Source organism: Podarcis tiliguerta (assembly GCF_965153285.1).
Source record: "Podarcis tiliguerta genome assembly, chromosome: 9".
In the NCBI taxonomy this organism is placed as follows: Eukaryota; Metazoa; Chordata; class Lepidosauria; order Squamata; family Lacertidae; genus Podarcis; species Podarcis tiliguerta.
The window spans coordinates 69,876,058-69,890,255 of NC_139542.1; the positions used below are offsets into that span (position 1 = coordinate 69,876,058).

A 14,198-nucleotide genomic window follows, 5' to 3' on the forward strand; every position below is an offset into this window, starting at 1 on the left:
GATTGGCCAGAAATTTCAAAACTGGGTTTGGCAGGAACCCAGCAGGCACTGTGGTGGCCCAGGGACAAATATGGCGTGGCTTTGGGAGGAGGGGGAACCACCACGCCGCTCACAACTGCCACGACCCCTTTACCGGGTAAGCGGCCATTTCTGATTAACATACATTGTGTGCCATTTTCCATGTGGTTGATTTTTTAAAGGGGGAAGGGCGTTGTACAGTCATACCTCGGGTTACAGGCGCTTCAGGTTGCGTGTTTTCAGGTTGCACACCGGTCCGAACCCGGAAGTACCAGAACTGGTTACTTCTGGGTTTCGGCATTCGCGCATGCACAGAAGCATCGTGCTTTGCGCAGAATCACGACCCACGCGTGCACAGACATGGTCTGCGGGTTGCAAACGGATCACGTTCCCAACCCGAGCATCCACTGTACTTGATATTGATATATCTCAGTCCCTGAAGCAGTTTTCCAGTTATTCACGTTGGTTTTTCATTAAAGGTGATAAATTGAACGCATGTGCACAGGTGCACACGCACACACGTGTGTTATATAAAAATACTGGAAGCCATATGGATTTTGATTCTCTGGTGTTCTTCTTCTACCCTTAAATATGTCTGTCTGTCTTCACACTTGGTCTGACTTGTGTCCCACGCTTACAACGGATTCAGTGCAGATGAATAAAATAAGTGACAGCAGTTCCAATTACTTTACTTCTCAAATAGAATGATTATGGCATGTTATCTCAGTGAAAAGAGATATACCTCGATTTGTGGGGCATGTGAACTCTAAGATTTCATGTAGAGACACTAAATTTTTGAAACGGGGTTCATTTTGGCATATGTTGACACAATGGTTGGATTTTAAAATTCAAAATTACTTTTAATGCATATTGAAAGTCACGGTTGCCCATTCTTTCCATCATAGGAACTTTAAACAGTGTGCTTATACTCCTTTTGCATGATATTGTTTTTCCAACAAAGTGGCATTAGATAGCTTTAAAAATATCTGCTGCTACTGTGTAGGCATTAGGGATGAAATTTATCATGTTTGTTGCACAGACTGATTGAAATTATTAGTAATTTAAAAGCAGCCAATGTTCATTATTTCTGTTTTCTGAGGTGGGGCTTAACGCAGCGCTCACTCTATGGGTCCGGATTACTTGTTACTTCCAGACACAAATCTCAGCCCACAGTGAATCTCCCTGTCTTGTGGTCCCACCCAGTGCTGGGGAGAGAAAGAAATTAGTAAACTGGGCTATGCAGTGTTTTCATACGTTAACTGTTTTTATTACTATTATTGGATGCTTAATCAGAGATTGTGTGCAAATAAACATGGTACAACAACCCAGTTCATGTATTACATTCTAGATTGGGTGAGGATTGCATGCATATCTGAGATGCGGACCAGGTAGAGATTTCTCTCTAGAAAGTAAGAGGCGTATGGTAAATTGGGATTTGTTATGTACTGAAGTTCTCACCCTGGGCCACCAGGGGGATACTGTAGATAGTTCAGGTCCACATATGCAAATAAGGGATCGAAAGTGACGTTCAGTGATTTCGCTCAGTGTTTCAGCTCAGTGATTCAGCTCCGCTCAGAGGGTGGCTGCATCTGGCTCTGCTCTGTTGTCCATCCATCTCATTCTCGTCGCCAGTGTTAAGTTGTGGGTGAACATATCAGACGACAGAGCGATTCTTCAAACAGCTCTTGTTTATTCACAGGCCAGAACAGAACTGAACTGAAGGGTTCAGCCAGCCTGCTTATATAGAGCTCCACTAGAACACAACAGTAACCATTTTCTGTAACTATCCAATCCCTGAACGTCACTTTCGATCCCTTATTTGCATATGTGGACCTGAGTGAAAACTATCTACAGTATCCCCCTGCTGGCCCAGGGTGAGAACTTCAGTACGTAACACCTTTCAAGTTTTTAACCTGGCGATTATAATACAGAAACTGCCTAGAGAAGACACTCTATTCTTTGGTCTGGTCTCATTGAAGTGAGAAATCTGTGTCTGGGCTGTACAACCTCAGGAGATTCACACACACACACACACACACACACACACAGCATCTGAAGTGGAATACCCCAGACACAGGTTTACCTGTAGACCACAATTTCAGTACACATAAGCCAAAAACTGTGGCTGCATCAACATGTGCTACATTTAGCACTACATTTGTATGTATGTTTTGTGTGTGTATGAGAGAGAGAGAGAGTGCGCACATTAAAATGCCATTTTACATTGAAATTGTATTTGTGGCTTGCTTTTTTTCAGTTTCATGCTTCTCTTCATGCCTTATTCTGCTGCCTAGAGCTGCAATCCAACAAGCTTTTTTTTTTTTTTAGTATGTGACAAATCGTTTTATCTTGTGTAGCCTTATAATAATCATCATAAACACACTCATTTATTTCAGATATTAAAAATGTACTGGAAGCTGTTGGTTCAAATATCACAAGCTTTACTAAAATGCTCCCCATCCACAAGATAATAGCAGACTTCACCCTATATCTTACTCAGGGTGAGACATATGCTCAAGAATATTTTCCAGTGGTGGAGCAGTATGATTTCTACAGGTACGTTATACTATCTGGATATTGATGCGCAAAGGGCCACACTGCAGTGAGTGTGCTGGCTCACATCCACATCGTACATTAAAACGCTTGCACCACTTAGCAGGCATGACTTCTCTCAAAGTATCCTGGGAGCTGTAGTTTGTTAAAGGTGCTTAAAAGTGTATCTGTGTGCAGCGTCTCCTAGCAACTCTTAGCACCCTTAACAAACTTTTCTTCCCAATATTCTTTGGAGGAAGCTGTGAGTCTTGTAAGTGGTAAAAATGCATAGTGCGAGCACTGGGGATTAACACCAGTAAAACTGATACTAAACAGGTGACTGATGACTCAGCTGTACTGCTGCAGATAAAATGTTTTAAGTGTGTTGTAAAGTGCAGTGTACAAATGTGACACCTGATGGCGATGGTGAGCTATGGCAAATTCAATATATTTTTCCAAACGTTTTTTTTTAAAAAAAGCATTTTCACAGTGGTTTTTTATATGTGTGTAGATTCCACCTTATACACAGTGTGGTGAAAGTGTCTAGTAGGGTTGTGGATTGGCTCTGTATATATCCCAAATCACAAAGCAAATCTGGGTGTCTTAGGGAAGACTTTTGTGTTCCCAAATTGGATTGCGCAATGAACAAGATGTGTTGAAACAGTTCAGGGAGTCCCCAACCCTCTGAATAGCTTTCTTTCCTTGGTTTATCCAAAATTTTGGAACACACAACCTCCCTCCGCCCCCCCCCCTTTCCCCTTTTCTTTTCTGATAAACGAAACCTAAGTGACTGGGTAAATGCACATATCTCAATGAGGGTGTGGAAATCTTATTTTGGTGGATTTTTCCAGTGCATTCCAATCACAGTGATTAAGAAGTAGGGGGTGCTAAAATAAATAAACAAAGCAGATTCTGTCACCTTGTATATATTTTTCTTCGTTCCATCTCATTTTAGGGTGCAGGACTCCAATATAGGCTTTCTAAAGCTGGTTTGAGGCTAAATTAGAGTATTCCAGTACTATAAATTCAAGGATGTACAGTGACTTTTTTTTAATGTTTAAATGTTTGCATGCCTTTTTTCTCCCAACACACAACTGCTTTCTAGCTTGTAGGTTTTCTTGTCCTGAATCTGTGTTTAAATTGCCCACTGCCATGCATGTTAATGTGACAATTGTATTTTTATTGATTTGTCTAGGTGGCTGGGTTGCTTAATTCTCTGCTGCATGGTGATATTGATCCTTGTGTTTTACTACCTGGGGTTGTTATGTGGTACCTGTGGTTATGACAAAGATGCCACTCCAACAACGAGAGGCTGTATCTCAAACACTGGAGGAAACTTCCTGATGGCGTGAGTCCTTCCTGTTTGTTTCAGAATCTTCCCCAGCCTTACGCTGTCTATAACAGTAGTGTCTCGCATCAAATATAACTGATCTGTAGCAAAGATTCTATGAACGGAAAACAGAGACAGCATAAGTACTTTTGTAATAACGAGAAAAATCTTTAATGAAAACATAAAAAACAAAGAATGTCACCAGATTAAGAGGGCTGCATTGACAGAATAAGTTTGGAGACAGACAAAGAAAGAAAGAAAGAAAGAAAGAAAGAAAGAAAGAAAGAGAAAGAAAGAAAGAAATCCTTTTTGTTGCATCAATGGATGATGTCAATATGGCGTGTGAGCTTTTGAATTCCTTCGAGAGGCAGGATGTTAAATTATTTTAAAAATTAAAGGTCTTTTAAGCAAACACCGTTGATCCTTTAGAGAGCTGACTGAATTCCCAAAAAGATGGTGAGGGAGCCCTCTGCAGTCTGATGACATTAAAACGTGAGCCTTTCTAAAATATCTGATCTTTATACAGAGCAATGGAGGATACGTTGGAGAAAGTTAGTGTGGGTTCATGTGTCACAAATGATATTGTTTAGATGTGCATGCTATTTATACAGTCCTAAACATGTCACCGCGGGACGCGGGTGGCGCTGTGGGTAAAAGCCTCAGCGCCTAGGGCTTGCCGATCGAAAGGTCGGCGGTTCGAATCCCCGCGGTGGGGTGCGCTCCCGTTGCTCGGTCCCAGCGCCTGCCAACCTAGCAGTTCGAAAGCACCCCTGGGTGCAAGTAGATAAATAGGGAACCGCTTACTAGCGGGAAGGTAAACGGCGTTCTGTGTGTGGCTCTGGCTCGCCAGAGCAGCGATGTCACGCTGGCCACGTGACCCGGAAGTGTCTCCGGACAGCGCTGGCCCCCAGCCTCTTGCGTGAGATAGGCGCACAACCCTAGAGTCTGTCAAGACTGGCCCGTACGGGCAGGGGTACCTTTACCTTTAAACATGTCACATGTAAATGTGACCAATATTTGCTTGTAGGCGCTTGTACCATACAGGTATGCTTCGTCCCAGAACTCCAGGTGACTGCTCCATGTATACTTGGTGAGAAAACCAAGTTTGCTGTTGTGTGATTTATGAAGGGGCCCTTAATTAGATGTGAAGAATTAGAAGAAAAAGGGGGGAAAGATTAGAAAAAGCTCTATAGTGTCTGATCTGGCTAATTTCTTTAACAGAGAAAAGAATATTGAATCCTATTGCTGTGATGAAACTGCCTTTGGCAGCAAGCAACTATTTTTAAACCATCCTGGGAATTGAAGACTTCTGAAAGACTAATGCTAATTAGGGTATAAAAGGAGTGTTTCACTGCAGTCTCTAAAGCAAACCTGTTTGAAGCAGGCGTTTCAAAATCCATCTGAAGTCTCAAAGGAGGAAATCGAAAAGTGGGTGGAAGAGAGAACTTTTAAGCTGTTCCTCAAAGATTATTCTAATGCTTCCCCCCACCCCGAGGGGTCCACTTATGGGAAAGTACTAAGGCTGCAATCCTAACCCCATTTACCTGGGATTAAAGGTAAAGGGACCCCTGACCATTAGGTCCAGTCGTTACCAACTCTGGGGTTGCAGCGCTCATCTTACTTTATTGGCCGAGGGAGCCAGCGTACAACTTCCGGGTCATGTGGCCAGCAGGACTAAGTCGCTCCTGGCGAACCAGAGCAGCACACAGAAACGCCGTTTACCTTCCTATTTATCTACTTGCACTTTGACGTGCTTTCAAACTGCTAGGTTGGCAGGAGCAGGGACCGAGCAACGGGAGCTCACCCCGTCATGAGGATTCGAACCGCTGACCTTCTGATCCTAGGCTCTGTGGTTTAACGCACAGCGCCAGTTGAGTGGGACTTACTTCTCAGTAGACATGGCTAGAATTGCACTGTAATGCTGTCTTCTTCACTTGAAAGGGCAGATTGCCGCCAATTCCAACCCTTAGTCTGGAAGTTCTTGGTTCCTGTTACTCGAAAGCTACACTTGCCCCCAAGGTTCTGATTTGCCTCCTTGTTTTCACAAATTCTCATCACAGTTGACACTCTTCCCCAAACTGGGATGAGTCTCTGTGTGTGACAGATACAACAAATACTTGCTCATGTGAGCTTATATGACAGCAATCTTTGCTAGGAATGCTATGGTATAAATTTGTGTGCCGTGCTTGTTTTATCAAGAATCACTTTGCTTGTCTTTGTTTTCCTTGTCACGATTCAGTAAGTTGATTTTAGTTGGTCCTTTTCAAATGGCTCTTAAACCAACTCATATAATGTATTATTATTTTCCCCTCGTTTTGTTTCAGCGGAGTTGGATTCAGTTTTCTTTTCTCCTGGGTTCTGATGCTAATAGTAGTGGTCACTTTCATTACGGGAGGAAATATGGAGAAGCTTGTTTGTGAACCATTTGAAGACAGGAGTTTATTCAAAGTAAGATTCCTCATATCAAGGCCTTTAAGTGATCAACAACAATGGAAAAACACACTGAAGTCAGCATTGCCTTAGATAGCATAACTTCAATGTTTACCTACACTGGATAATCATTTATATTTACATAGTGCTGTTTTTTGCTTAAAGCACTTCCTCTACATCTTGTTATCCCATCAGCAGCGCTATAGGGTAAATTAGTAGTATTATCACCCTGTTGCAGTTTGGTGAATGGACCTGAGTGTGTGTGTGTGTGTGTGTGAGTGAGTGTGTGAGTGTGTGTGTGTGTTGTTCCTAGCAGAGGTGAAATCTGAACTTGGACTTTCAGGTTCCTACTTCAGTCTCTTTATAGCACCCCTCAGTCGCTGTCAACTCAGAAGTTAGTCTCATTGAATTCAGTGGAGCTTACTCCCAGGTAAGTGGGTATAGGATTGTAGCCTCAACATCTTATACCATCATCATAGTATAATCTGGTATAAGATGCTTCCTGTGTCCCTAATTGGCTTCTAATTGGCCTCAGTGCACATCTTAGTGACTATAATCTAGTCACTGTCAATTCTAGGTCACACTTAGGATACATAACAGTGAAGTCAGGGCTACAAAAGAAATCTAGATTAATAACACATTCCAGAGGGGTTGTTAGAGACCATGTCCAAAAATTGCATTGTTTAAAAGTGCCAGTACAGATCGTATGACTGGTTATAATTTTAAATGGGCGCAAATGCAAGCGAAACTGAATTTCAAAAGAAGTCTTCTTTCAGGTCAGCAGAGGACAATTCAAGAATTACATTTCTCCAGATCTCCAAGTCCATTCTGTCATTTGTAGATCCTTTCCCAGGTTTTTCATGAAATTTTGGGGAAGTTCAACAGCTGTAACAGAATAAATTTGACTTACCAGACTTTTCACCTAAGCTAAGGGTTTTCTCTTTCTTAAATTGTTAAATTTCCTAAGCAACAATAAAATGTGTCTCACTTGGGCATAGCAAAGTCTTTCTGGTCTCACGGCCTTCATATCATCTAAAACTTCTCATATCCTAAGACATTATTATTTTAATGAGTTCCTAATCAGTCTAAATTAGGTGATCAGATTATAGAAAAGGTGTGTGTTACCTATTTGCTTATAAACGTTTGCAGCCTCAGGTGCTAAAACCAAACTCAAGATTGGTTTAAGTCTATAACCAATTAAGACATGAATAGATTGTGCATGATTTCTCTAACCTTAAGGTCCATGGTTTTTCTTGAAACCAAACTACAGTAGACTCAAGAAATCACATGAGATGCTTCAATTTTATATGTAAAGCTCTTAGAATTGCGATGTAGAGAAAAAGAACATTGGTTTTTTCGTTGTTTTCCAGGTTTTGGATACGCCATATTTGCTGAATCAGCAGCTGAAATACTATCTTTCTGGAATCATTTTAAAAAATCCAACCATTGACTTGACATTTGAAAAAGTTTACAGGTAACTCTGCATGTCTTATGATATAAACAAATGCAGTTATGGTTTATTTGAAATTTTGCACTGCTACACGATTGAAGCTCATTGACTAAACTGAGGTTTACGTGTTTCAAAATGGCACTAAAACTGCCTTTTTGTGAGACCTCCTCTTTTCCTGTCTTGGGCTGCAACTCCCTTGCCATATCATTTATTCTGTTATCACCAGAACACCTGCTGTGGCTGTGGACACCTGCGCGAAGCACGGGGCGTCCTCCGGAGGGCGCCCCGTGCTCTGCGCTGCAGGCTGCTGCCAGCAAGCCTTGCGCTCCCGGGGGGAGCTCCCCCCGGTGCGCAAGGCTTGCCGACACCTGCGCGAAGCACGGGGCGTCTTCCAAAGGGCGCCCCGTGCTCCGCGCTGCAGGCTGCTGCCCGCAAGCCTTGTGCACCCGGAGGGATCTCCCCCTGGGCGCGCAAGGCTTGCGGACACCTGCACGAAGCACGGGGCGTCCTCCAGAGGGCGCCCCGTGCTCTGTGCTGCAGGCTGCCGCCCGCAAGCCTTGCACTCCTGGGGGGAGATCCCCCGGGTGCGCAAGGCTTGCCGGCACCTGCGCGAAGCACGGGGCATCCTCCGGAGGGCGCCCTGTGCTCCACGCTGCAGGCTGCCGCCTGCAAGCCTTGCGCGCCCGGGGGAACTCCCCCCGGGTGCGCAAGGCTTGCGGATAGCTTCCTGGAGCCTAGAGAGCGAGAAGTGTCGGTGCGCACTGACGCCTCTCGCTCTCCAGGCTTCAGCGAAAGCCTGCATTCGCCCCATAGGACGCACACACATTTCCCCTTCATTTTTGGAGGGGAAAAAGTGCGTCCTATAGGGCGAAAAATACGGTAGATGTTGAGGAGTTCCACCTATTTCTCTGTCTTCTCCACGCAGATTTATTTACTTGCTCTTCCTCCGACTTCAAATATAGACAAAAAGCCACCATTTTTATTATTTTTAACCTCTTTATGTAAGTCTGGACTCGTTCTGAGCTTTAGCCCACCTGACCCCCCTTCAATTGTTGACGACATGTGTCTTCTCCTCCTTCGTCATCTTCCATTTCTTATAGATGCCCCCCTTTAAATCTCTGCTCTCTCACACACACACAAAAGGAAGCAAAATCAGTCAAGTACATATAAGTCAGAAGAGTCTATCAATAATAAAACTAGATTTATTGCCGAATCTGATTTCCTCATATTATTTCAATATAAATTAGTAGGACTCCTTCGGGTTTAGATGGGAATCAGCAAGGACAGAAAAAGTGGGGGGGGGGGGGGAGAGAGAGAGTCTGTAGTGGACTGAAAGGAAGTCTAAGAAAATTCTAATTTTTCCCATAATGACTGCTTCAATGCTTTTTTAAAAAAAATGTTTTTGTGCACCTGCTTTGCACAAAAAGCTCTTTTTGTGCACCTGCTTTGCACAAAAGCACATGCCTCTTGGGTAATCCAGTACCACTGGCAGACCTCCACAACATATTGCAAACTGATTAACTCCTTTCTGTTTCAAAAGAGGTGGTATAGGGGTTTTCCAGGGAGGTCTGGTGGGGGATGTTTGCGAAGCACAAGTGTTCCTCAGCCACCGGAAAATAGTTCTCAAGGACACTATTATTTCTCACAAGTGGATTTGGATATCTGGCCTCCTTATCTAAAAAGGGGGATTTTTGATGGCCAATGTTGCCAGCTATTTTTGTTAACCTGTTGGTGTTTATTTTACATGTGTCTTTAGTGACTGCAAGGAAAACAAAGGCCTTTATACTACCCTGCGCCTGGAAAACCTTTTCAACATCCATGAACTTCTGAATGTTAGCATAGTAAGTTAATATCGGTTGTGAGCATAAGGTAAAGGTAAAGGTACCCCTGACCGTTAGGTCCAGTCGTGAACGACTCTGGGGTTGTACGCTCATCTCGCTCTATAGGCTGAGGGAGCCGGCATTTGTCCATGGACAGCTTCTGGGTCATGTGGCCAGCATGACTAAACCGCTTCTGGCGAACCAGAGCAGTGCACGGAAACGCCGTTTACCTTCCCGCCAGAGCAGTACCTATTTATCTACGTGCACTTTGACATGCTTTCGAACTGCGAGGTTGGCAGGAGCAGGGACCGAACAATGGGAGCTCACCTTGTCACGGGGATTCGAACTGCCGACCTTCTGATCAACAAGCCCTAGGCTCTGTGGTTTAGACCACAGTGCCACCCGTGTCCCGGTTGTGAGCATAACCTATAGTGTAATGGGTACTTTAGTGCTGAATGTCTGCAGTCTTCTTTTAAAAATAAATAACTTATGTCTTACCTGGATTTAGTTTATTTGTTCAGCCCGCCCGCCCATCCACTCCTCAGCTGACGTGCTACTTTTGCTGCCCCTCCGGTTGAGCTGAGTGCCATATTGATGAAAAATCAGCCCAAGCCAGCAGATCATGGGCAGGAAACCTCTTTCAGCCAAAGGCCTTCCTTCCTGCAAGCCTGTAGAACAGCCTTTCTCAACCTGTGGGTCCCCAGATGTTGTTGGACTACAACTCCCATCACCCCTAGCTAGCAAGGCCAGAGCTCAGGGATGATGGGAGTTGTAGTCCAACAACATCTGGCATGTCCAAAGTCTGCTCTGGGGGCCTAATCCAGCCCACCAGTTGATTTAATCCGGTCCCCGTGGCAGTATATGTCCTAGGGTAAAATCCTAAAAACAGCTCAACAACTTTCGGGTAAAATCGTAAAGAAAGCTCAACCCCAATCCTAAAAAAAGCCCAACAACTTTGGGGTAAACTTCAATCCTAAAAAAAGCTCAGTAACTTTGTTCGGCCCTCACGCATGTTCACTTCATCAAATCTGGCCCTCTTTGAAAAAAGTTTGGGCACACCTGAATTTTATAGTGACGGCCATTTCTGGCCATTTCTGTACACTAGTTACTCACTGAATTTTGTCTGAATGAGGCAGTAGAGTCCTGATTTAATTAGAATAGGGTATGGGTATTTCATAGCATGTAGAGGAGAATACATTTTTACATACAGTAAAAAAATATTTGTTAATAGAAAAGAAGCATCTAGCACAGCACTTTCAACAGGAATAATTTAAAAATAATATGAAATGAAATGATGCATTCAGAAAAAAATATTTCCTATCTGCAGTCTCAAGTGGTGATATTCTGTTTATTCATTTCAGAATGTTTTGTCCTGTCTTTCTTCTATGAAACACTCAAGGCAGTTAAAAAAATCGATAGAACAGAAAATGACAAACAATAACTTTACCACACTAGTTCTGCTGCATGTCAAGATGAAAGCTGTGTGTGTCTCAAATAGGAAGCTGGCAGTAGGAATTGTTCCACTTGCTGTTGTAAATATTCTAATGTTTGGTGAGAGCTGCTTCCTCCCGCTTTTGTCTCCTATAGTACGCAGAAGATGTATCGCTGAAAATCAAGCATATTAATATAAATCTAAGCAATATAGTCTTGCTTGATGAGAGGGGAAAGGAGAATTTGATGAATTTCAGTTCCTCGGGAATAAATGAGATAAACTTTGCGGCATATCTGTCAGAGGTAAGACAATGGGGAGGTAACTTCTGTTTTCATGTGGTGTAGAGAGTTTTTTTTTCCAACCCCCCCACCCACCCCAGTAAATATAGGTATTTGACACCAAGGCATGCCTTTTAAAGATATAAGCTCTCGCCTGTATATAGTCATCTCAAACTGCAATGAAATCACCATAAACCTTTGAAGCAATTGATTTAAGCTCTGTGTACTAGTGCTCCCTAGTGTGGCTTGAGAGAATGACTGGTGCACCATGAGAAATAAATTCAGTACAGTGGTGCCTCGCAAGACGAAATTAATTCATTCTGCGAGTTTTTTCGTCTTGTGAATTTTTCGTCTTGCGAAGCACGGTTTCCCATAGGAATGCATTGACGGTTTTAAGAAAAAGGTGCAAGACGTTTTCGTCTTGCAAAGCAAGCCCATAGGGAAATTTGTCTTGCGAAGCAACTCAAAAAAGAAAAAACTCTTTCATCTTGCGAGTTTTTCGTCTTGCGAGGCATTCGTCTTGCGAGGTACCACTGTATTGAATACACCTATTGGGCTTTGGGTGTGCACCTTTTAGCCACCTGCAAAGTCACATCTCTCTCACATTGGGAGACCAAAACTTCATGCCCTCTGAGGGGGTCCGCCACTGTGTATTTGCTGTGCAAGATGTTGTGTGCTTTCTTTCACCCTTTTCAGTTGTAAGACTGAAGTGTGCCCCAATTTTAATTCAGAACAACAATATTGCTCAACTACCAGAAGCCTAACAATCCTCATTCTCTCAGTGCTACAAAGCGTGTTCTCCTTCATGGAGAGCACGTGTTGCGGTGGGGGCCGCCAGGACACTCCAAAGTTGGGGGCGGGCTAATTGATCATTGGCCACTGTTGGGAAGAAGTTAATGTTGCCATTTGTTGATTGACAGCCAGAAATGCTAAAACTCCTTGCACGAGGCTAGGGCTTCCTCTTTTCGACCATGCATCGGATTGCCCGTCCCCCCCTCCCTAGAATTAGGGTTGTTCGCTTTGACCTTGCTATGCCTGTCATGGGGTCGTCTGCTCTTGGGGCAGGGGCCCGGTAGGAATTTTGTTCATCTGGCTGATTGGCTGGGGCCATTTGGTTTTTGCCTACTGCGTAGCAAATCGTCACAACTTGTAAGGTTCGCGGTTAGGCATTGGTTTATGGTTTGGTTGGTTGAGGGGCATGGATTGGCTGTGCCTGCCCCTCTAATGCTGCTGCTGCAAGGGATTCCGTTAAAGGAATTGGGGGCTAACTATTGCTTGTCCACTCTGTCAAGGGGGCTCTGGCCATAGCAATGAGCTCGTGGCTGCATTTGGGGTGGGCTGAGAGCAGGTTCCCTGCTCCAACGCTACCCCCCAGGTGTATTCCCCTTTTCTGACTTTCGCATCGTGCGGAATGTCAGTCTGTCCCCCACGGTGGGGGCAGATAGTCGCAACCAATGCCTAAGCAACCACTCACATTTTTGTATTTTAATAAAGTTGTGGCCAAAATTATGCCAAAAATCTTAAACAAAAAATTCTGTGTGATGTGCGAGTTATTGGGGTGGCCCTGGGGACCTTGACACACAATGATCTGATTTTTGCTTCTGTCTTGTGCAGATCAATAAGAGTGTTACCAAAGTGGATCTCTTGTCCTTTGCTAATGATTTGGAAGCACGAGCAGACCAATTGGTGAGTTTTGATTTGATTGACATGAAACGGTAACGAGAACGTGTCTATTCTGAATGGACTCTTATGTATTCCACTTTCCATTGTTGAGGCGCGGCTGTAAATGGAAGAATATATTTTTAAAGTAGATATCTGCTTAGCCAAGCTTACATAAAGCATTCTGATGACTTCCCTGGAAGACAGGATTAATACAAGATGCTGTGTATGTCCTTACAATGGGCCATATGAGCTAGCGAAGTAGAATGCCTGCGAAATCAGAACTTGGGTGAATTTATCTGTACTTTATTTGGCATAAAAATAATTGCTGGCAGTGGGCATTAACCTGAGTCAGCTTTGCATGTTCCACCTGGCCAGTGTTGCTAACATGAGGCATAACATCTTCCTGCTTGGCACTCAAAGAGAGATCTCCCTTTGACATCTCATCCAGGAAAAAGGGGCAGAAAGCATACATTTGCTTCCAATAAGTATTTGTCCATAATTAAATATCTCAGTGGAGGGCGCCATTACACCTATTGGTCTACTGGAAAAATAATTGTCTTAAAGGAAAATTTATTTTTCCCAATTACTGAATAAAAATTAGTTTACCAGAACATATTTTTCAGTATTTGAACTTCGCTTTTTCAGTATTAAAGCATCTAAATAACAAAGCATCTAAATAACAACTCATAAGAATTGGTAGAAGGACATATATTTTCTTAGAACTTTAATGGCATTTTGCTGTTTCTGACACAGAATGAGAAATGACTTTGGAAAAGAAGACTTATTTATCTAGAATTGTAAGCTGTTTAGTAACTTGTTTGTTTGTCTTTGCAGCCTAAAGGAGCATTAGAAAATGCATTAAAAGGACATGCAAATAGTATCCGCGTGATACATAACCAACAAGTTGTTCCATTGGAGCAAGCAATGGTAAAAAAACAAAACTTTGCAGTTATTGGGCTAGGACATGATTGGGAAAGTGTATTCAACAAGCTACAAATCAGTTTGGGATATCAGTCAAGACTGCCTCCATTCATGCTATTTCTAGACTTTAACCAAGGATGCTTCTTGTACAAAGATTTTCTGGAGTAAAGTTTTAGTGTCTTTTTCTGTGTGTAAGCTAAACTATGCACTCCCCTCTTATTCCCTGGCACAGCTATGAGGAAGAAATCTGAAGCTTTCTCTCCCGTTTCTGCTTTATAAGCAGAGTTTCTTTTAACATCCAACATACAAGTTGTGTAAAACTGAG

At 43.2% G+C, this 14,198-nt stretch overlaps 1 protein-coding gene across 4 annotated transcripts in view; it reads left to right on the forward strand.

Annotated features, from left to right (window-relative positions):
• The window catches only part of PROM1 (prominin 1), a 108,527-nt gene that overhangs the window by 78,633 nt on the left and 15,696 nt on the right, over positions 1–14,198 (forward strand). For all 4 annotated transcript variants that reach the window (XM_083398879.1, XM_083398877.1, XM_083398878.1 and 1 more), the window contains 8 exons: positions 2,415–2,574; positions 3,746–3,898; positions 6,205–6,328; positions 7,681–7,784; positions 9,517–9,601; positions 11,168–11,314; positions 12,905–12,976; positions 13,787–13,879. In XM_083398879.1, coding sequence (XP_083255005.1) covers positions 2,415–2,574; positions 3,746–3,898; positions 6,205–6,328; positions 7,681–7,784; positions 9,517–9,601; positions 11,168–11,314; positions 12,905–12,976; positions 13,787–13,879 — 938 coding nt within the window. The remainder of the gene's footprint in view (positions 1–2,414; positions 2,575–3,745; positions 3,899–6,204; positions 6,329–7,680; positions 7,785–9,516; positions 9,602–11,167; positions 11,315–12,904; positions 12,977–13,786; positions 13,880–14,198) is intronic.